The sequence below is a fragment of the Oncorhynchus gorbuscha genome, linkage group LG11, assembly GCF_021184085.1.
Source record: "Oncorhynchus gorbuscha isolate QuinsamMale2020 ecotype Even-year linkage group LG11, OgorEven_v1.0, whole genome shotgun sequence".
NCBI lineage: Eukaryota > Metazoa > Chordata > Actinopteri > Salmoniformes > Salmonidae > Oncorhynchus > Oncorhynchus gorbuscha.
In genome coordinates, this window is record NC_060183.1 from 77,686,306 (window position 1) to 77,709,372 (window position 23,067).

The 23,067-nt window shown below is 42.3% G+C and overlaps 1 protein-coding gene across 1 annotated transcript; it reads right to left on the bottom strand.

Moving 5' to 3' along the window:
* Positions 1-446: 446 nt before the first annotated feature.
* Positions 447-22,050, bottom strand: st8sia4 (ST8 alpha-N-acetyl-neuraminide alpha-2,8-sialyltransferase 4). Its single transcript, XM_046290580.1, has 5 exons — positions 21,821-22,050; positions 14,431-14,556; positions 10,724-10,981; positions 8,757-9,050; positions 447-4,772 (listed from the first exon to the last, which is right to left on the bottom strand). Exons 1-5 carry the CDS (start codon positions 21,931-21,933, stop codon positions 4,493-4,495), a joined length of 1,071 nt encoding a protein of 356 aa, XP_046146536.1. The 5' UTR covers positions 21,934-22,050; the 3' UTR covers positions 447-4,492.
* Positions 22,051-23,067: the final 1,017 nt, after the last annotated feature.

A 23,067-nucleotide genomic window follows, 5' to 3' on the forward strand; every position in this document is an offset into this window, starting at 1 on the left:
CTCTGGTGAGATAGTTTCAGCTACTTATAAATTTAAGGAAAGTTGGCAGGTGCACAGCGCACTGTTCAGATGCTGCAATTATTTTTGGATGAATATGCGAAGGTAACCTACCTTTTTAAGTGATTTGTTTGACAATCAGATAAAAACATCATGATTGGTCGTGTTCATGGCACATTAAAAGGTAATTAATTTGTCAAGTTAAATGACATCTTTACTATATAACCCATTAAAAATACTGGCCTCTACCTGGGGCCTCCAAATCACTAAGTCTGCGCCTTCAAGGACATCGCACCTGGTCACTGTGCATGTACCTACTTCTTCCTCCTGAGTATGTGAAATATTCATTTATCTTAATGAGTCAATTATATACTCTATAATGTTCTTACCATCAAAGAGTGGACCACCAACAAGGGTAGGCTAAACAACATTGAACAACTATCAAATGATTACTTCAATTTACAAGTTTATTAACTTTTCTAAAACGCATTTTCACAAACATAGAAAACTGACATAAAAAAGAAGCTGTACAACAAAATGGTATCAAATTTGACCAAAAAGGATGAAAATCTACCACGACATTCAGCACCTGATCGGATTGACTCAAACTACAGGTGTTACATATTAAACATCAAACAAGAATTGTATAAATTACAGAGTTATGAACAGTCAAAAACAGACACATGGTGTAACAAAGCAAACGAGGCATAACAATTTCAGTCATTTCAAAGGCTTGTGGCAGTATTGAAGAAAGTTATTCAACCTTATGTCTCGTTATAATGGTTAGCCTACCATATATTAATTAACATTCATTGTTTTCCTTATTCAATGTTACCATGTATGTACATTTCCATAATATATCTAGGTCATTGTCATTGACAGTGGTTCATTTACAAATGACCTGCCACATACCCAATTACATCAGTATTATTCATTACAAAGCAACGTTTTTGGACATTTTACATCATTTATGCCACCATATACCAGAAGTTGGTGTCTTACAGTGGAGGCTGGTGGAAGGAGAAGTTAGGAGGATGGGCTCCAGTCTCCACTGGTGTCCAGGGCCTCTATTCATAAAGCAGCTCAGAGTAGGAGTGCTGATCTAGGATCAGTTTTTCCTTTTAGATCAGAATAACATTACATGGACAGAGAGGACATGGTCCCAGACTAGCACGACTTCTGTGGGAAGATTTATGAACACAGTCCCAGACTTTTTTTCCTTAGATACATACAATCTTTTAGCTGTAAGCAACTGGACTTTCTTAATACTGAGAGTAATTTTTTTTTTTTTTAAAAAAAAAATAAAAATTACATTGGTATGTAAAGAAAATGTAATTAAGAATTCCTTGAGCATACAATGTCTCCTCGAGGCAGATCTTTTTGAACATTCGTTAGCAGTTGCATGACATCATCCATATTGTGAGATAAATGCATTTACATTCAAGCCTATTAAAGAAACTGGAAAAGGGCAGTTGTCTTGACATTATGTAAATATAGGAAGTTGAAGTTACTACAGGATAGCATGAGCATGCAGCAGTTCAAATATATAAAATATCTAAGAGGTACTTCTGTGAGATATGAAAGAGATTCAACAGTGAAACAGACGGATGTTGAATCCTGTTAATAAGAACAATCACAGAAAGATCTGATTGCTAATGAATAATTCATAGGCTTACATAAAATTCTATACCTCCACATCTTTCCTGTCAGCTTTTTTTCTTATACATTTTTAGATTTGCAGTGGCTACATAGACCAATTAATTCCAATGGTATTAGGCTGTGTTTACATTCAGCTGTTTAAAGGGGAATGGTAACGTTTAATGAACTGGATCAGATGAAGCAGTCAGTGGCTATTTATACTCCCCCGGGGGTCCTCTGTAGAGGCTCAGCCACCGCTTTGTAACCTCACAATCCACCACACCGCAAGGTGCAATACTTTGCTTACGTGATTATGTCAGAGAAGCCTGTGTTTGGAGGATATATTGGCACGGGTGCTGCCCGAGACTTCTTCAATATATCCTCCAAACACCGGTTTCGAGGGCATTATCACTTTTATACAACGGGTTACCAACATATTTAAATAATGATTTAACATATTTTCATTAAAAACATCATTTTGATTGATTTCATCCATTTACAAGATATAGCCCCGACACAAATCTAGGGGTTGCTACCCAGGCCGGCTGGTTGTTCGTTCTATCGGTTGCCAGAGACGCGACCCAGTCGTTCAGTCTTTTGTTCTCCATCTATGGACAATCGTTCTAAATGTTCCATTGCCATACTGGCTGGTAATGTTCTTATCCCTTGCTTGCTAGCTAGCCAACTACGGCTAACATACAGTCACGTTAAAAAGTGCAGCCAGAATAACAACAAAGTAGCTTCATTTGCATTTGTTTAAGTGTTTTCTAGTGACAATTATTTGGATACATCCATAACAATGAGCAAATGAGGTGCGATTTTGCCTGGGATAGAAAATGTGCTCACTTGTCAGGACACTGTTGTTCAGAGGAGCTAGCCAACAACACAGCTAACACAATCACTTCAAACAGAAGCTGGAAAGACTGCAAACTAGCTGCACTTCCTTTCGTTTGACCTTTTTTCAATTTACATTTCTTTGTATATAAATCCATGAAAATTATGCCAGCTGATTCAAGATATCGACTGGCTGAGAAACGCTGGCTGTCTGTCTTGAACCGACTCCCGACACGTTCATTACTTTTGGACAGCTGGAGATCGAATTTGAATACTGAAACAATGTTGCAAATGTCGAAGAGACAGACAGCGAGGTTTATACAAATTGCCTTTGTTGAAAATGAAATGTTAGTCTACAAGAAATGTGAGACAATGTCTAGATGCTTTTTATAGTGGAGATCAAGGTTATAAATTGCCTGGCTGGGCTGATGAGACAGTGGATTGCGCAGTCAGATGGAACAGAATAAATAGGCATTTTAACGTCATAGATTTAGCCGGTGATAATTTGTGGAAAAGACACCGACTGGAATGCGGTTTCAATCAATCAGCATTCAGGATTAGACCCACCTGTTGTATACAGTCCAATAATGCATTCAAATGAATAACAATTGTCTAAAAAGGCCTAACTCGAGGTACGTTTCCATTTCCCTTTAACATGCAAGTTTACAAAAGGTGTGTTCAGATAACATGAGATGAATCACTTAGAAACAGCATACATATTTAAAATGTATAAATTAATCTGACATCTAGACCAATATAAAAATAATTTTGCCCTGAGGCATCTAATTCCTAGAAAGTTCAGCTGTGAAGAACATAACCTTGTTTTGTAGTGAGGGCAAATAAATTGGCATGGGATCTTTGGAATCAACTTCCCTGGACACATTCTTTAAAAAAAAATGTTAAATATCCCAAAATCTAATTTACTGAGCATAACCTGTATTCTCTGCTTTTTCCTACTGACAAAACACACCATGACGACGAAAACGGTTGAAACCAGCGAACATGCCCACATTGGCCTGATGTGGGCAAAAATGTTGGCCCCATACAAGGCATTGGCCCAGTGTGGCCCATTACGGGCAGACCATATCTGGTGAAGGCAACCCTCACTTAGCCTGAAATAAGCATTCCCTTTGGATCAGCTGCCCATTATGAGCTCATGGTATTGGTCCTATGCCAATTTATCAGTTTATTCTATAATTTAAATATTTATTACAATTCAACTCAATGCATACATTTGATAATTTTCAAGCCTTAAAAAGGTATTTAGGGACCTTGCTACATTACATCAGAAACACAAGTTTCTCATGTCACTCATTTAAGTTTTTATTTTAAAAACTTCCTCATTGGCAGTGTCCAAGATCAGGTGGACTGGTATGGGCTAGTCCTGCGTTGGGCTGGTGTGGGAAAGCCCTGCGCTGGGCTGGCCTGTGTTGAGCTGATGTGGACTTGTTGTGGGCTAGCCCGTTTCGGGCAGACGTGGGCTTGCCCATCGAATACCCACATGGGGCCAATGGGGTTAATGTTTGCTGGGGGCCGTCCTATTGCCTCTGACCAGAATATCCCCTTGGACTGTAATTTTCTGACGATTCCGCATGTTGAATCGCCACCATTGGTCGACACCCAGCAGGTGATCGCTAACACACCGCGTCCACTGCTGCTTTTAGTGGTCTTTGTGCTTTGTCTACTAGACAACTACTCTAATGACCAATGTAGTAATCCGTGGTATTGTAATCAATCTGGTTGTCTCTGATGCTCCATCCAAAGGATTGATTTCCTGATTTCTCAGCCATGATGCTTACAATGCCAAACCTGACATTTAGATAGACTAATCATTTTTCAATTACATTCTTTGTTTTGTACCTTTACATTGTCAGTTTAAAATAAGGCACGCTCACTTTTACTTACTACTTTTGCAATTATTCATAATCAACTCAGCAGTCTTACAGCCTTGAGTGCTTTCTAGCAACGCAAACAAAGTGTCAGTGTATGTCACAAACTGGCACTCTTGTCGAGGAAGAGCACTTTAAGATTCGCACTTCGAAGTCGTCAACTTCAGAGCTCCTTTGCTGTGCAGCATTTTCAGCGTTTTGAACTCAAGTGGCATCCTGTGAGGGCTTGCGTTGGAGAAGTATCGATACTTGAGCATGTCGTAGTAATGGTACTTCACCATATTTCCATTTGCGTCCCGCGGAAAGGGCCAGAATCCATACAAGTGAATCTCGTCGCAGAAGCGCGTGGCCAAAGTGTACATCAACAATCCGGTGCTGGGCCGTTTGATATTGATCTTGTTAGTCAGCCAGTACCTGGAAAACAAGAACAAATTGTTTTACCAAAGCCTCGCTCAGACTTACAGTAAACATGATTCCATCACTGATATAGATGGCTACAAACATCTCACTGCTATTATCTCTAGTAATCCACAATACAACAGCAGAGTGTCAGGTACGTATTCCCTAAAACACTCAAAATGGCCCCAATTCTCTGTAGTAGCCTAAATAATGCTGGCGGCAATGTTGTTTTGTGATAGAATAACAGCTCAGACTACTAATTGAATGGAATGACAGCTCCTCCGTACTCCAAGTTATATTCCCGCCGAAGGCTTATGGGCTGCATCCTCGGAGGCTTCAACACATCAATGGATTCGAAACAGAAAAGGGACATTTTGGGGGAGAGACTCCCAACGACTGATGAATTAAAGAACAACCGACAGTTTTCAATTCCCAAGACAGATGTGTGTGTCGAGGAGAATGATCATTTGGATTGGATGAAATAAAATAGCACGTTCTCATGCTGGGGAAACAAATCCAAGTCCTTATTACTATAGACCAAATGAACCGACTTACCTAGATTATTATTTGCCTCTGCATTTGATATTTTTACAATAACACAATGCACTGTCCAGTTAACTGAATATTGAGCCTGAAGTAATAATATAATAATAATATATGCCATTTAGCAGACGCTTTTATCCAAAGCGACTTACAGTCATGTGTGCATATTTTCTACGTATGGGTGGTCCCGGGGATCGAACCCACTACCCTGGCGTTACAAGCGCCATGCTCTACCAACTGAGCTACAGAAGGACCACAGGATAACAATATTATTTGCAGTGTGTCAGTGCCCAGTAAACATGTACACGTCTGGCTCAGCTGACATACATAATGTGGAGAGCGTTTGCACATTGGAAAGACATCACAGAGATATTATAATAGATTTTAGAACGTAGACATTTGAAATACATCGTCAATACTCTTGCCAATGTTAAAAAGATGTCAAAACAACATTTTCCTGATGTCTCCTGTACACGTCGTACCTACGTTGAGGTTTGTGTGCTATCTGAGTGGCTAACACTTGATCCCACCAAAATTATCACCGATAATGGTAATTATAAACATATATATTTGTTTTATTTTAAGCCACAATCTTTATTTTTCAGTCAATGGCAGTCTGCTATAGACTTGGTTTGCTATAAAGCCGGGAGATGTGGCTTGAGAAATGTAACTGACAGTCCATGAGGTCAACATGATAGTTTAAAACACATTTTGAAGCTATACACATTATTTGTTTACATAGACAATTGAGAAAAATAACCTTATTGTTTTGTTTCATGATAGACACAATTGAACTATAAAAATCCATAAGTAATATTCTTCTAGAAATCACTCAGTGTATATACACATAGTATATATATCATTAATTTAAACAATCAAAAATGGCTGTACCTACGACAGTTTGGGCCTTCAAATGAAGACTACCTAGATTGGTCTGTCCCATGGACCTGTTAGCCATGTCCCTCCTTCAACCAAACTATATTTAGCAGCGAGGCAGGGCAGCAGATAGACAGAACAGAAAGAACACAGTGCTTGGCTGCTATGGCAACTCACAAGGACATCGAATGTGCCCATAAAATCAGACAGTCACAACCCGTGCCCCTGGGGGAACTCTGCACAGCTAACGATCAACCCACGAAACAATTAACTAATCAGCCAGTCAATTGGACAATTAATACATTGCTGTGAATTTGTCCCGGGGGGAAATGACAAGCGTCACAATGACCCTCTCTTTAACTCCTACGGAGAAGCTCGAGCTCCTAAGCTGTATGTTCATGATAATAACAATGTTTCAAAATAAGGTCTCACACACTTTCTCCTTTCAAAGACGTTTTTCCATAATAAGGTCTCACATACTTTCTCCTTTCAAAGACGTTTCTCCATAATAAGGTCCCACACACTTTCTCCTTTCAAATACGTTTTTCTCATCACTTCTTTCACTGCCTCTATCCTTTCCTCCACGGCTCGCAGAGTTCTAAATTGGAATTGAATTGAAGCCAATCCTATTTGACATTGTCTTATACCTAGCAATCTATCTGCGTATGAAGACATGAGCACAGATGAAATGTAGCTTGCCGAGAAGGCATGTGGAATGGCATGCTGATTGTGGCGTGGGGAGATGTAACCAGGCAACCCGCCGATCACTATACCATGCTGCGTGAAGCGGCACACACTAACACGACGCACCGCAGGTAGCTAGCTCCATGCCCCCTTTAGAGGTCACCCCAGGTAGCTAGCTCCTAGCTCCATGCCCCCTTTAGAGGTCACCCCATGTAGCTAGCTCCTAGCTCCATGCCCCCTTTAGAGGTCACCCCAGGTAGCTAGCTCCTAGCTCCTAGCTCCATGCTTCCTTTAGAAGTCACCCCAGGTAGCTAGCTCCATGCCCCCTTTAGAGGTCACCCCAGGTAGCTAGCTCCTAGCTCCATGCCACCTTTAGAGGTCACCCCAGGTAGCTAGCTCCTAGCTCCACGCCCCCTTTAGAGGTCACCCCAGGTAGCTCCTCCTAGCTCTACACCCCCTTTAGAGGTCACCCCAGGTAGCTCCTCCTAGCTCTACACCCCCTTTAGAGGTCACCCCAGGTAGCTCCTCCTATCTCCACGCCCCCTTTGATGCTGGATGTCAGCATTGGTGGGCAGTTGCTATGTAGTCACCCCAATGGCCTCTGGTCAAAAGTAGTGCACTATATAGGGAATAAGGTGACATTTGGGACGTAGCCTCCCTTTCTAGGCAGTACGGCCAGATTCACGGGGTTTAGGACACCAGTTTCTAGGGTTTAGGACACCAGATTGATGGGGATTTGAACACCAGATTCATGGGGATTTGGACACCAGATTGAAATTCATTCATATTTCCCTTTGGAAAAATGTGGGTTCCAATGAGATAAAAACAAACAGAGAATGACATCACTGGTCTTTCTCTAGGTGTAATGTTAAAGGTTTAGAGAGGCAGTACTTCAGTCTAGTCTGGTCTACAATCTGTTTGTGCCATCTTGCCAACTGTCATGACAACATGTGTGACAGTGACCATAGGTGTTTTTGTAATACAGCACAAACAGACCTGGGATCAGGCAACAATTTCAAATGGTTCTCTCCAAACATAATTTGCAATTAATGACACATTGATAGAATACATTAATCCTCCAGACCTCAGATCTCAGACCTCTAGGGTTCTACCCATATAGTCCCTTATTCCCTACATAGTGCACTACTTTAGACCAGGGCTGGTCCTCTATTCCTTACATAGTGCACTACTTTAGACCAGGGCTGGTCCCCTATTCCTTACATAGTGCACTACTTTAGACCGGGGCTGGTCCCCTATTCCTTACATAGTGCACTACTTTAGACCGGGGCTGGTCCCCTATTCCTTACATAGTGCACTACTTTAGACCTAGGGCTGGTCCCCTATTCTTTACATAGTGCACTACTTTAGACCAGGGCTGGTCCCCTATTCCTTACATAGTGCACTACTTTAGACCAGGGCTGGTCCCCTATTCCTTACATAGTGCACTACTTTAGACCAGGGCTGGTCCCCTATTCCTTACATAGTGCACTACTTTTGACCAGGGAATAGGGTGTGCATGGCTTACTTTATACTGAGCTGTAAGATGCAACCAAATGTATAATAGGCAAGCATTTAATGGCCCACAATTCTTTATAAACAGCTGCCTGACTGTGTGTTTGGGTATGTGTGTGTGTGTGAACATACTGTAGTGTATACCGTATGTGAGAATGTGTGTCAATGTGTGCATGCATATACACTACCGGTCAAATGTTTTAGAAAACCTAAAGGTTTTTTGGTTACTACATGATTCCATGTGTGTTATTTCATAGTTTTGATGTCTTCACTATTAATCTACAATGTAGAAAATAGTAAAAATAAAGAAAAACCCTTGAATGAGTAGGTGTTCTAAAACTTTTGACCGGTAGTGTAGTACACGTGTGGCAAAACTCAACTCACCCTCTCACCACGTGGATGAGCCTCAGTGACGGGTAGGCTGTCCTCACCCTCAGCTTCCTCTTGACGATTAGCTCGTTGACACTCTCCACGTGCCTCTCTCCTCCCTTCACCATGAAGGCCGGGATCCACAGAACGCTGTCGTTGAGCCCCCGCAGGCGCTGGACGAACCTCTCCGTGTCCGTGGCATTCTTCAGGCCGCCATACGCCCTCTGGATGACAGAGGGGTTCATGGTGGTGAAGTCGGACCGCAGCCCAACGTCCTCGACGAACTCGGACAGCGGTGGCAGGTTGCAGCTAAATCAACAACGAGTCATTTGAGAAAGGGTACAGCCTCGAACAACGTGGCTCTTTCACAATACCAATAAGCTTAAAGAGAGGGAGAATAAATGTTGTTCTTTGTAAGGGCGGTCAAACTTCAGTCTTCACTCCTGGGTACTGGAGAAGCTAAGTGTTAATGCTAGTTTTTGTCCCAGCCCTGCACTTACACGCTAACCTTACTTGTATTATTTATTTATATTATTATTATTTATATCAGGTGTGTTAGTGCTGGGCTGAAACAAAACCTTGTGTACACCCTGTAGAAAGTAGTGCACTACTGTTACTACCCTACCAAGCAAAAAGACAGTAACTGCTCAGAATGTGGAATGTGGAGAAAAAAAATGCTTTTATTTATCTTTGATTCACAGTAACTTTATACAGTTACTGCTAACATGACCCCCATTTTATCCAAAACACAATAGAGGCAGGATTCTTGTCCACCTGATTAAGCATGTATTTAATGTCGCAAAAATGACATTAACTCATTTTAGACCAATTGAGCAGTTACCGGTACTGCCTTTTTTGCTTGGTAGGGCACTGTCAGGGATAGGGCTCCATTTGGGATGACATCATTATGTCTGAACTGGGCTGATGGCACACTGGAAATATTGGTGGAAGGTATTTCCTTCCTCTTTACTGTGCTTTTCTCCCACAACAGGTTGTGGTATCGTATCATGAGTCAGACTATTCAGAAGTAGCATATTTGATCCACACTGACAGTATGTGCTTCTGGCTTTGTCTATTTAATATTCACAACATAACAATCTTCTTATCGATGTTATGTCATGCAATATGACATATGAACCCAACTGTTATAAATACTCGGGTAATTTAAATTCGTATCATCTAGTATTTTTTATGTAAGCATCACTAAGCTGGAGGCAAAACCAAACACGAGACAAGAGAAGAGTGATGCTATTTTTCTGATTTAATTTAATGTGTCCCGCATGGGCACATAAACCCAAGAACCCCTCATTAAATGCAGACGGGGGAATAAATTGACCAAGCTTCTGGCTCAGAGCCAATCTCCTTAAGTGTTGATCCAATATGTGACTTCTATCCATCAGGTAATGACAGCTAATACTGTCATTACCTTGAGTGTTTTCTATGAACATATATACATTCTGGAGGTGTTAACCACTGGCTAATGACAGCGGAGGGAAACTGCATTATGGGTTTTTTTGCCCGGGCAAAAAGATCCAACCTTCTCTCATAGGCGGCAGAGTAGCCTAGTAGTTAGAGTGTTGGGCTTGTAACCAAAAGGTTGCAAGTTCGAATCCCCGAGCTGACAAGTTACAGATCTGTCGTTCTGCCAATGAATGAGGCAGTTAAACCCACTGTTCCGAGGCCGTCATTGAAAATAAGAGTTTGTTCTTAAACTGACTTGCCTAGGTAAACTTGAAGGTAGACTTGAAGGTAAAAATAAATAAATCAAATATAGAGTGTCAGAGAATGTCTGTGTTAAAAAGTCCTAATCTTGGTAAAACATAGACCAGACATGGTATCCTTAAAGGAATCCTATTATATGATTCAAAATGCATCATCAGTTTGTGGAGCTTGAAACCTCAACGCTGACATAGAGAATATGAACAAAACAAACTTAAAAGTGTTTGGGTGAACTATCCTTTAAAAAAAGGCAGCAGCAGTACCGTATCACAAAGTCATGGCTGTCGATTTCTTTGCCACATCCGCTGTTGAGAAGCACACCGGAATTGCCCACAACCGCGCACGTTCTGAAGCGCTTGTTTTTGAGTGGAGAGACGTCCGGTAGCAGGCTGTGAAGCGTGTGGGAGACGTTGAGCGTCCGGCGTCTGTCGAGGACGTAGTGGATAGTGTCGCCTGGTTTGAAACTGCTCTTCACAACCGAAACGTCCCTCTCAGCATCCAGGAAACGCAGGACATCCTTCCTGCATTGTTAGTCAGAAGAGAAGTGTACTGTAGTGACGCAAGTCAACTCTTAATTCATACCTGATTTCCTGTTTCAAATATGTTTTATTGAACACACACAAGAGTGGTGTATAGGTATACGAGACCGGTATACAATTCTTATCTAAACATAAAAGAGCAGACAGGAACAACAAGACCCAGAGGTCTAGGTACAAAACACGACATACAGAACAAGGACATGTAGAAAGAAAGAGGGCAGATGTCCCCCCTTTTATCCATGCCTGATTTCCCAGAGACAAATTAAGAGAAGTACCAGACTGAAAAGCATTCACAATGGAGAACCTCCATTAAAAGGGCTTTTTAGTCCAGAACAAGGGTTATTCTGTGTGTCACAACTCCGACCAAAGGTGGCTCCTCTTCCCGTTCGGGTGGCGCTCGGCGGTCGTCGTCGCCGGCCTACTAGCTGCCACTGATTCTTTTCTCCCCCTCCTTATGTGTTTATTGATTACACCTGTTTTGAGTTGGTTATAATTAGTGAGGCTTTATTGGTCAGCCGGCCTGCCTGGTTCTTTGTGCAGGTTTGATTATTGATTGATTATTGTAACCCTGGTGTTTGCATTAGATGTACATGTTTGTGTATTTAGTGCTAGACTGTTTTAGTTTCCCTGTGTCTGGGGCATTTGGTTTGAGCACCCGTAAGTGGGGGGACCGTAGTTCACCGTGTCTGGGGCATTTGGTTTGAGCACCCGTAAGTGGGGGGACCGTAGTTCACCGTGTGTGGGGCATTTGGTTTGAGCACCCGTAAGTGGGTGACCGTAGTTCACCGTGTGTGGGGCATTTGGTTTGAGCACCTGTAAGTGGGGGGACCGTAGTTCTCCATGTGTGCATTAAAGAAAAAGCACTTTATTGAACTCTGCTTTCCTGCGCCTGATTTCACCCTCACGACACCCAGGACCTTACACTGTGTCTCGGAAACCGGCCTAATGGGTTTCTCCATTGAAAGGGCTTTTTGGTGGAGGTTTGGGCCTACTGTATGATAGACTTGTCCCATAGGTCTACTGTATGATAGACGTGTCCCATAGGTCTACTATGATAGACTTGTCCCATAAGTCTACTGTATGATAGACTTGTCCCATAGGCCTACTGTATGATAGACTTGCCCCATAGGCCTACTGTATGATAGACATGTCCCATAGGTCTACTGTATGATAGACGTGTCCCATAGGACTACTGTATGATAGACTTGTCCCATAGGTCTACTGTATGTGCTGCTCTTCTACATGACATGGCAATGATAGAAGAGTTGGCTTCAGCACATGATAAGGGTTTAGACAGTTTTTGCAACCTCTGCAAAGTTCCATTGTCTGTTGACAGTGATTGATTCAGTTCTTCTGATGTTGGGGGATGACAGCCACACACCTCTGCTCTATATTTGACGAAAATATGTCACAGTTCTCTGGTTGTTAATGATGAAGTCTTAATGGGGGGGGATGCTCTGTTTTGATTCATTACAGGCCTCCTGTTGTGACAGATGTAAGCATGTATCCAACATGACAGCGACAAACAGTATGGTGTCTCAAAAACGTCTAACGCTAAGCAAGATGATGAAGAAAGGACAGAAACCACAGTATATAAAGCACACTAAAATGCTGGTGCAATGTGTTCCAGTCAACCTGCTGCAAAGTTTGAAACATTAGGTGGGTCAGAAAAAAAAAACCAAGAAGATAAATGAGCAAAAATGGCCTACATTTTTCACAGCGAGTCAAATAGCAATATCTTGATTGGCTTTGTAATTACAATATGCTGCATGGGGGGAAAAAAAAGAAGCACAGAAATAAGTCCCAGAACAAAGGCTCGGCTAAATGGGCAAAAAGCCTCTTATGTCATACAGTAATGAGAGTTTTGCCGTTTTCTGTCTCTTTTTCGCTGTCTCACAGGGCTATGTGTTCTATTGCAGTCCTATGTCGACGATTCCCTAGACACGGAGACAGGGGGGCAGGCTGCTATTCTTAGGCATGGAAGGCACATTTGCCCAATAAAAAGAAAAGTTGTCTCACCGCAAATTAAGCGTATACACAGTGGCGGAGCCAGAAATGAGTTGGTGGGTGGGCCTGTAGCTAACTTCCTTAAATTATACACATTTTGCAATCGGGCAAAGTTTCAGTTTCATAGCCAATCTCATGCTATTCTACAAATTTTGCCATGAGGCTGAGAGAAAATGAAAGCTAAAATAACTGTGTGTTGCCTGTGATAAAGGCACTGGATTATGAGCTGTCTTGTTTGCTAAATGAACAAATTAAGTAAGCTGTGGCATGGTGCATATAGCTATAGAAACACAGTGACAGATGCCTCAATGCAGTCATATTCATAGCTTATTGGGGGTGTGGCTTTCAGTTAGTTATTTTTGGCAACACATCCCGTGAGAGTGAATGTCATCCCAGTTCACCTTTGATGTTATATTTCATCAAATCTAACTAACCCAGTGCACTGTTTGCTATAAATTCTATCTGACGGTGTTTGCATGTTTAGGTAAAAATGCCCCAAAAAATGTCCTGTTTGGAACACTGATAAGTAAAACAAATCTGATTGGGAGGACTTGGCTCCCCACTGGGTGGGCGGAGTCAGACACGACTGACAAGTAAAACAAATCTGATTGGGTGGACTTGGCTCCCCACTGGGTGGGCCGAGTCAGACACGACTGAACCCAGTCGGTGGCTAAAAAGGAAGACAACCTCTGCAATGACAACCTCCCCAAAGTTACTGTATAAAACAACAGTGTTGTAAGAGTATAATAACTATATAATGTATAGAAATAGCACACAGACTTCTTCAGAAGTAGTACATAAGTCATATAGACTTATTGACAAGAGTGTAGAGTAATGAAAAGGAACGACCTTCGGTATAGATTCTTATGCCATTAAATGCAGTCAAATTAGATCTACGAATGTATTGACACTGTGGTTGAACTGTGTCACCAAAGCAATGAGCTTGAGATAATGTTGACCCTGACAATGATTCATCCTCCTCATAGTCTCCAGTGGTTACCTACCTTCTGTAGCTCAGTTGGTAGAGCATGGCGCTTGTAACGCCAGGGTAGTGGGTTCGATCCCCGGGACCACCCATACGTAGAATATATGCACACATGACTGTAAGTCGCTTTGGATAAAAGCGTCTGCTAAATGGCATATATTACCTACTGTATCCCAAATGGCACCCTATACAGTGCACTACTTTTGACCAGGGGCGTATAGGGCTCTGGTTAAAAAAAAGTAGTGCACTATGTAGAGAATAGGGTGCCGTTTTGGAAGCATCCCATATTGCTGGGTGCTGTTGTACAATGGTGGTGGATGAGGTTAGTAATCCTCAGACAATGTGTGCTCTTGGGGCTGGTGGTGTAGAGAAGACCTCCATTGTGTCAATTCAAGCCTCTTCTAATCCAATATCAATAACTGGACAAGTGGTGACTCACCTTATCATGAGAACTAGTGACGAATTGACCCGCCATCCTTCGACCGAGTGTTGGAAAAAGGAAGGCACACCACTCCTGCTGCTTTTCTCCGAACTATTGACCATAAGTCTTGAAGTGCCGAGTTCACTGTTGCAGAAATAAAAAAAACAGAAAAAAAACAACAGCTTTATTGTCCAATGTCCCCACACATGAATGAGTACTTGATCCTTGACACACACACACACACACACACACACACACACACACACACACACACACACACACACACACACACACACACACACACACACACACACACACACACACACACACACACACACACACACACACACACACACACACACACACACACACACACGTGTGTTCAGGTTCTTTGTTTTAATGTGATATGATTTCTCATTGAGGTGATTGCACCGGTAATTACATTGGAATGAATGGCAGAAAAAGGTACTGTAGAGATAGTGGACGAAGAAAAGAGGGCTTGATTTGTACAGCAGTACACCCTGAGTTCCATGTGCATCCAGTATTTTGTCCTCAATATGAAAGATCTGTTGTTTCCTGAAAGAGACACCTTGAACCCACTGTCGATTTGCCATTGTTTTTCATCCATCACACTGTACAGTCTCTCATAAAGGTCTATTGTCCTTGCTTGGGCTACACCTACTCTTGGCAAGGACAGTTGATTTGGGGAAGGTTATTTATGTAACTTCCTTTATATTTAGAGACGTGCTCTACAGAGGAAGTCATGACAGCTTTCAGAGTCTTCCAAAAACAAGTGTACTAATATCTTTAACACGTATGTGCGTGTGATTAGAGTGAAGCACCATTCACAAGAATACCTATACTTTTCTGAAAGAGCTAGTCCCAGTCCATTCCCCTACCCTAACATGTCTATGCATGGTTACCCCAGTGAACAAAGCCTCGAGCCCCAGACATTCTCACATTTTAGATGACTCACAGCATCTGACTCACAGCATCTGCCAGGGTTGCCTGGGATCAATGAGGCACAGTTGTGTGTGAACTTATGATTTTCAAGAGATATAAGTGGACACAATGGGAAATACCCTACTGTTGGGACTTAGATGTTCACACGCATAACGACCACTGAAGTCACTTCCTATTTGCTGTTGCAACCTGATTAAACTAATTGTTTGGCTTAAAACAAAAACAGCTTGGATATTCAAATGTGTAACCTTTCAAGCTAACTGCAGTGGTGGTTCAAGAGACAATCATCTATATTTTTTTCTAAATCCTTGTAATACTAATTACATTCTGAACAGTCTTAACTCTCATGAACGGATATGACAACATCAGTTGATAGACGGGTTGTTGTTTTCGTTTGACACTTCCTGCTTAGGAGAACCGCAGGTCTCTTGCGTAGGCTCACAGTCTACTGCTCAGTGGCACTGGCACACACACACACACACACACACACACAGACACAGAGAGAGACAACCTTCCTGTCTTAAGTCCAGTCGTATAAAAACTGAAACAAAGCACGTCCTTTCTTTGATAGTATCATCCTACTGACTGGTGATCGTGTGCCGTTCTGGACAAGACGGCTTACTTACCTACTGACTGGTGATCGTGTGCCGTTCTGGACAAGACGGCTTACTTACCTACTGACCGTTCTGGACAAGACGGCTTACTTACCTACTGACTGGTGATCGTGTGCCGTTCTGGACAAGACGGCTTACTTACCTACTGACTGGTGATCGTGTGCCGTTCTGGACAAGACGGCTTACTTACCTACTGACTGGTGATCGTGTGCCGTTCTGGACAAGACGGCTTACTTACCTACTGACTGGTGATCGTGTGCCGTTCTGGACAAGACGGCTTACTTACCTACTGACTGGTGATCGTGTGTTCTGGACCGTTCTGGACGTGTGCCGTTCTGGACAAGACGGCTTACTTACCTACTGACTTGACCTGCCGTTCTGGACAAGACTGACTACCTACTGACTGGTGATCGTGTGCCGTTCTGGACAAGACGGCTTACTTACCTACTGACTGGTGATTGTAACATAATTATTACAATAATTTAAACCTCACTTCTCTTTTATAAAGCTTAAATGAACCCTTCAGCGTTAACTTTAACTGAGTGGGAATAAATGGGAAACACTCCCATTGAGGCTTGTTCATACAAGAAATCACATATTTTCAGTTCCTTCAGCGTTAAAACTGATGGGAATAAATGCCCATTTTTTGTTTACAAGAAATCACATATTTTCAGTTCCCGGTAAAGATGTAAATGCCCTTTTTGTTGCGTCCTCAGAGCGCAGACCAGCTGTAAATGCCCTTTTTGTTGCGTCCTCAGAGCGCAGACCAGCTGGCTAGAATGTTTACAGACATATTCCATCTCTTCCTATGCCAGTTTGCTGTCCCCACTTGCTTCAAGATGTCCACCATTGTTCCTGTACCCAAGGAAGCTAAGGTAACTGAACTAAATGACTATCGCCCCGTAGCACTCACTTCTGTCATCATGAAGTGCTTTGAGAGGCTAGTTAATTAAGGACCATATCACCTCTACCTTACCTGATATCCTAGACCCACTTCAATTTGTATACCACCCCAACAGATCCACGGACGACGCAATCGCTATTGCACTGCCCTATCCCACAAGGACAAGAGAAATAACTATGTAAGAATGATGTTCATTTAATATTGCTCACCCTTCAACACCATAGTGCCATCAAAGCTCATCACAAAGCTCAGGGCCCTGGGTCTGAGCCCCGCCCTGTGGAACTGGGTCCTGGACTTCCTGATGGGCAGACCCCAAGCGATGAAGGTAGGCAACAACACCTCTGCCACGCTGATCCTCAACACGGGGGGACCCACAAAGGTGCGTGCTTAGCACCCTCCTGTACTCCCTGTTCACCCGTGGCTAAACACGTCTCCAACTCATTCATCAAGTTAGTTTTCTGAAGACACAACAGTGTTAGGCCTGATTACCAACAATAACAAGACAGCCTACAGGGAGGTGTAAGCCCTGGCGGAGTGGTGCCATGAAAATAACCCCTCCATCAACGTCAACAAAACGAAGGAGCTGATCGTGGACTACAGGAGACCGCAGAGAGAGCATGTCCCCATTCAAACCGACGTGGCTGCAGTGGAGACTGCTGCCCTATGTACATAGAGTAACTGAACACGGGTCACTTTAATAATGTTTACATACTGTTTTATCCACTTTATATGTACAGTATATACTATATACTGTTTTCTAGTCAAGGTTCATCCTATATAACTACTGCTGTACACACCTTTTCTATTCATATATTCTCCATACACACCATCTACAGTGGGGAGAACAAGTATTTGATACACTGCCGATTTTGCAGGTTTTCCTACTTACAAAGCATGTAGAGGTCTGTACTTTTTATCATAGGTACATTTCAACTGTGAGAGACGAAACCTAAAATCAGAAAATCACATTGTATCATTTTTAAGTAATTAATTTGCATTTTATTGCATGACATAAGTATTTGATCACCTACCAACCAGTAAGAATTCCAGCTCTCACAGACCTGTTAGTTTTTCTTTAAGAAGCCCCCTGTTCTCCACTCATTACCTGTATTAACTGCACCGGTTTGAACTCGTTACCTGTATAAAAGACACCTGTCCACACACTCAATCAAACAGACTCCAACCTCTCCACATTGGCCAAGACCAGAGAGCTGGGTAAGGACATCAGGGATAAAATTGTAGACCTGCACAAGGCTGGGATGGGCTACAGGACAATAGGCAAGCAGCTTGGTGAGAAGGCAACAACTGTTGGCGCAATTATTAGAAAATGGAAGAAGTTCAAGATGACGGTCAATCACCCTCGGTCTGGGGCTCCATGCAAGATCTCACCTCATGGGTCATCAATGATCATGAGGAAGGTGAGGGATCAGCCCAGAACTACACGGCAGGACCTGGTCAATGACCTGAAGAGAGCTGGGACCACAGTCTCAAAGAAAACCATTAGTAACACGCTACGCCGTCATGGATTAAAATTCTGCAGTGCACGCAAGGTCCCCCTGCTCAAGCCAGCGCATGTCCAGGCCCGTCTGAAGTTTTCCAATGACCATCTGGATGGTCCAGAGGAGGAACGGTAGAAGGTCATGTGGTTTGATGAGACAAAAATATAGCTTTTTGGTCTAAACTCCACTCGCTTTGTTTGGAGGAAGAAGGATGAGTACAACCACAAGAACACTATCCCAACCATGAAGCACGGAGGCGGAAACATCATTCTTTGGGGATGCTTTTCTGCAAAGGGGACAGGACGACTGCACCGTATTGAGGGGAGGATGGGGCCATGTATCGCGAGATCTTGTCCAACAACCTCCTTTCCTCAGTAAGAGCATTGAAGATGGGTCGTGGCTGGGTCTTCCAGCACTGTTCAAAAGTTAGTATGTATACCACCATTCAAAAGTTTGGAGTCATTTAGAAATGTCCTTGTTTTTGAAAGAAAGGCACCTTTTTTTGTCCATTAAAATAACATCAAATTGATCAGAAATAAAGTGTAGACATTGTTAATGTTGTACATGACTATTGTAGCTGGAAACGGCAGATTTTTTATGGAATATCTACATAGGTGTAGAGGCCCATTATCAGCAACCATCACTCCTGTGTTCGAATGGCACGTTGAGTTGTGTTACTCCCTAAGCCAAACTGTTACTGGGAGGCCCCAGTGCACAACTGAGCAAGAGGACAAGTCCTCAGTTTGAGCAGCTTCATTAAATAGTACCCGCAAAACACCCGTCTCAAAGTCAACAGTGAAGAGGTGACTCCGGGATGCTGGCCTTCTAGAAAGAGTTGCAAAGAAAAAGCCTTATCTCAGACTGGCCCAAAAAAGAAAAGATTACGATGGGCAAAAGAACATAAGACACTGGACAGAGGACCTCTGCCTAGAATTCCAGCCTCCCGGAGTCGCCTCTTCACTGTTGATGTTGAGACTGGTGTTTTGCGGGTATTATTTAATGAAGCTGCAAGTTGAGGATTTGTGATTTGTCTGTTCCTCAAACTAGATACTCTAATGTTCTTGTCCTCTTGCTCAGTTGTACACCGGGGCCTCCCACTCCTCTTTCTATTCCAGTTAGAGCCAGTTTGCGCTCTTCTGTGAAGGGAGTAGTACACAGCCTTGTACGAGATCTTCAGTTTCTTGGCAATTTCTCACATGGAATAGCCTTCATTTCTCAGAACAAAAATAGACTGACAATTTCCAAAAGAAAGTTCCTTGTTTCTGGCCATTTTGAGCCTGTAATCAAAACCCACAAATGCTGATGCTCCAGATGCTCAACTAGTCTAAAGAAGGCCAGTTTTATTGCTTCTTTAATCAGGACAACAGTTTTCAGCTGTGCTAACATAATTGCAAAAGGGTTTTCTAATGATCAATTAGCCTTTTAAAATGCTAAACTTGGATTAGTTAATACAACATGCCATTGGAACACAGGAGTGATGGTTGCTGATAATGGGCCACTGTACGCCTATGTAGATATTCCATTCAAAAAAATATCTGCCGTTTCCAGCTACAATAGTAATTTACAACATTAACAATGTCTACACTGTATTTCTGATCAATTTGATGTTATTTTAAATGGACAAAAAAAATAGCTTTCCTTTCAAAAACAAGGACATTTCTAAGTGACCCCAAAGGGGTTTGAAAGGTAGTGTACATACACACATACACATACACCATTTTATGCTGTACTTTATATATGTTCCGGAACTCTGACATCCTTCTTTTTGGAATATGTGCCTATTGTTTTGTATTGCCAGGTATTATTACTGCACTGTTGGAGCTAGAAACACAAGAATTTTGCTACACCTGCGATAACATCTGCAAATCTGTGTACGCAACCAATAAACTTTGATTTGCTACAGGTAACTGCCAAAATAAATAAAATATCAACCTAGTGTCTAAATAGGGTGTGGGCCACCAGAACAGCTTCAATGCTCCTTGGCATAGATTCTATAAGTGTCTGGAACTCTATCATCCATCATTTGGTGTTTTGATGGTGGTACAAAAATCAGGGAATTTGGTGTAATTACAGACCGCAATTCAGGTTTTTCTTGTTGTAGGTGTTCCCTGATATCAGGAAACGCCCATTGATACCTGCCATTGGTCAGTTCTGGTGTGATGAGACTGATGGTTTCTCGACACAGATGATTTGTTGACATAGCAGGTTAGTATAATTAACGTGGCAGGTTAGAATAATTAACGTGGCAGGTTAGGATAATTAACGTGGCTGGTTAGGAGGCTGAGGTTAAGGTTCGGAAAAGGGTTATGATTAGCTACAATGCTACAGTTGTCAAGAACCGACATAAAAGAAACGGCCAAGGACCAATGGCAAGCATCAATTTGAAATCAAGTAACGCCTACAGTATTTCAGAAAACACCCCTAATTGCGATCCGTAATTACACCCTTCTCATCTCAGACACAACCACCGACTGTTTCCTTGTTGAGTTTCAAATGGGTACATGCGGATTCACGCCTCGTCGCCCTCTCTGAGGAACAGCAATGACGAAACAGTCCGTGGTTGTATTTGATTAATGTTTTATTAAAAAGTATGGATTTCAGCAAACAAAGGCACGTAACAACAAAGGACAAACCTAGGTACACAGTAAGAGTTTAAGAATGTATATTTTTGAAGTATCAACGCATAGTGACTGGAAAGAGTCAGAGGTCCATTTTAAAAATAAATAAACTCTGGTCTGCGCTGAACTCAGTGGAGGAGTTGAGGTACATGGCAACCTTCACCTGTACTCAAGAGTCCCAAATATGGTATTCTTAAACTAGTGATTGAGTCTTGAGGGTTCACACACACAATGTTGTAACGCATACGATTTGATTGATTTTGTTTGCATTCCAGTATTTTGAACAAAGTGAAATCCTATCAACTAAAAAACTATATTTCTCTGTATAATGAGATTTTGTCCCAATGTGTGTGGCTGAGGCTCTGAAGGAGAGTCTGTCAGCATGCCTCATCGACTCTGTAGCATTCAGAGAGAAATGTGTAAAATCTCTGAAGAATCCACTCACATGCCACAGTGAATATGATACGAGCCAATTAAATAACTAGAAAATACTGAATATCTGCACTAATGTGTCGTTTTGACATTGTGCTCACCGGTTCAGATCAAACAAAGGAGAATTAAGCGTCCATCCCAATACAATTGCTACGGGCTGGACAATGGCAGAGGTGTCCAATTGCAGGACACTGGCACATATCTACCAATATACATCTAAACAAAGTCCTAAAAACGAAAATTTATCACGAGGATGCATTCATTGACCAAGTCTCGAAGTAGAAAACCTCTGCAGCGCGCCTTATGGTAATACCTGTGTTCCCAAGCGTGTTCCAGCTATTCTATTGGCCATATCGATGGCAAAAGAACGTATCATACCCAGTGACTTGAGCTTCCTGATGTTCTTCACTTCTAGTTATTTCTTTCGTCTTGTAGAAGATCACCAGGATGCTTATTGTGCAAATAGTCCAGCGTTTCCGTGAGAGACGCATCTCGCAGAGTGAATAGCACAATCCTAAGCGATAGATTCCCCTTTAAAACCCTTTATTGGTTAGATTTGTCCTCCTTTCGAAGCGCTTGTCTCCTTCTGCTGCGCGCATTACCATGACTTACAGCAACTACACCATATCCATCGTATGAAGTCTATCTTCGTGATGGAAAGGCAACGTAGCCAATCATCTCACTCCGTTTTGACCATGCAAATATTCTTGGTTCTCTAAACCAATAGTTATAGGGAAGGGCGTGAACTTTCACTTTGAAGTTACGTTAGAGATCTATAGCACACTGAGCTTGGCCAGACGTAACATTTAACAGATAGAAAGACTGGTAGACGCTGAGTAGGCGGAGGAGCTCTGGCCGCCCTGCTGCCTATCGCAAAGACCAGGTCTGCAGCGCATGTGCCCCCATTTTCCGTTCAAACATGGTAACAGTTTACCTTTATCCTGCGGGTATGAAACATTATGATGCAGTTATAACTCCTTATATTTACATTTTACCTGACGTTCTTATCCAGAGCAATTTACAGGAGGTTTAAGTGCCTTGTCCAAGTGCACATCGATAGATTTTTCGTTTAGTCGACTTAGGGATTCAAACCAGCAACCTTTCGTTTATTGGCCCAATAAACTAACCGCTAAGCTACCTACCGACTTCATGAGCATGCATGACCACTTAAAATGTCTTATTTTCAGAGTTGAGTTTGAGGGCCCTATGGCCTAGTACTGGCACAGAATATAACCAAGATGTAGGCTACACCACTTGGGAGGAAGTCTTGGCATGATCAAATGTAGGGTTAAGAAAAATTAACAACCAATCAGATGTTGAACTGTCAGAATATAACTCTGGATCTCTTGAAGGACACACTAGGTAGTCAGAAATGACCCTGGACATCAACTACTAGGTTCAGAGAAAGGCCTGGGTGGGAGACAACCCTGCTGATGAGAAGTGAGACAAGAATGATGCAAGTGAGAAGATGAGAATAAAAAAGGGCAAGTAACCAAGAGATGGATAAGCTTATTCCATTCATTAGAGACAAATAGAGAGCGATAAGCTTATTCCATTCATTAGAGACAAATAGAGAGGGATAAGCTTATTCCATTCATTAGAGACAAATAGAGAGGGATAAGCTT

Coding starts and splice junctions, on each gene's coding strand:
- st8sia4 (XM_046290580.1), bottom strand. CDS start 21,933: ATGCGTCTCTCACGGAAACGCTGGACTATTTGCACAATAAGCATCCTG. Junction 10,982..14,430: donor TCACTAGTTCTCATGATAAG/GTGAGTCACCAC, acceptor CTAACAATGCAG/GAAGGATGTCCTGCGTTTCC. Junction 9,051..10,723: donor AGCCATGACTTTGTGATACG/GTACTGCTGCTG, acceptor TTGTTGATTTAG/CTGCAACCTGCCACCGCTGT.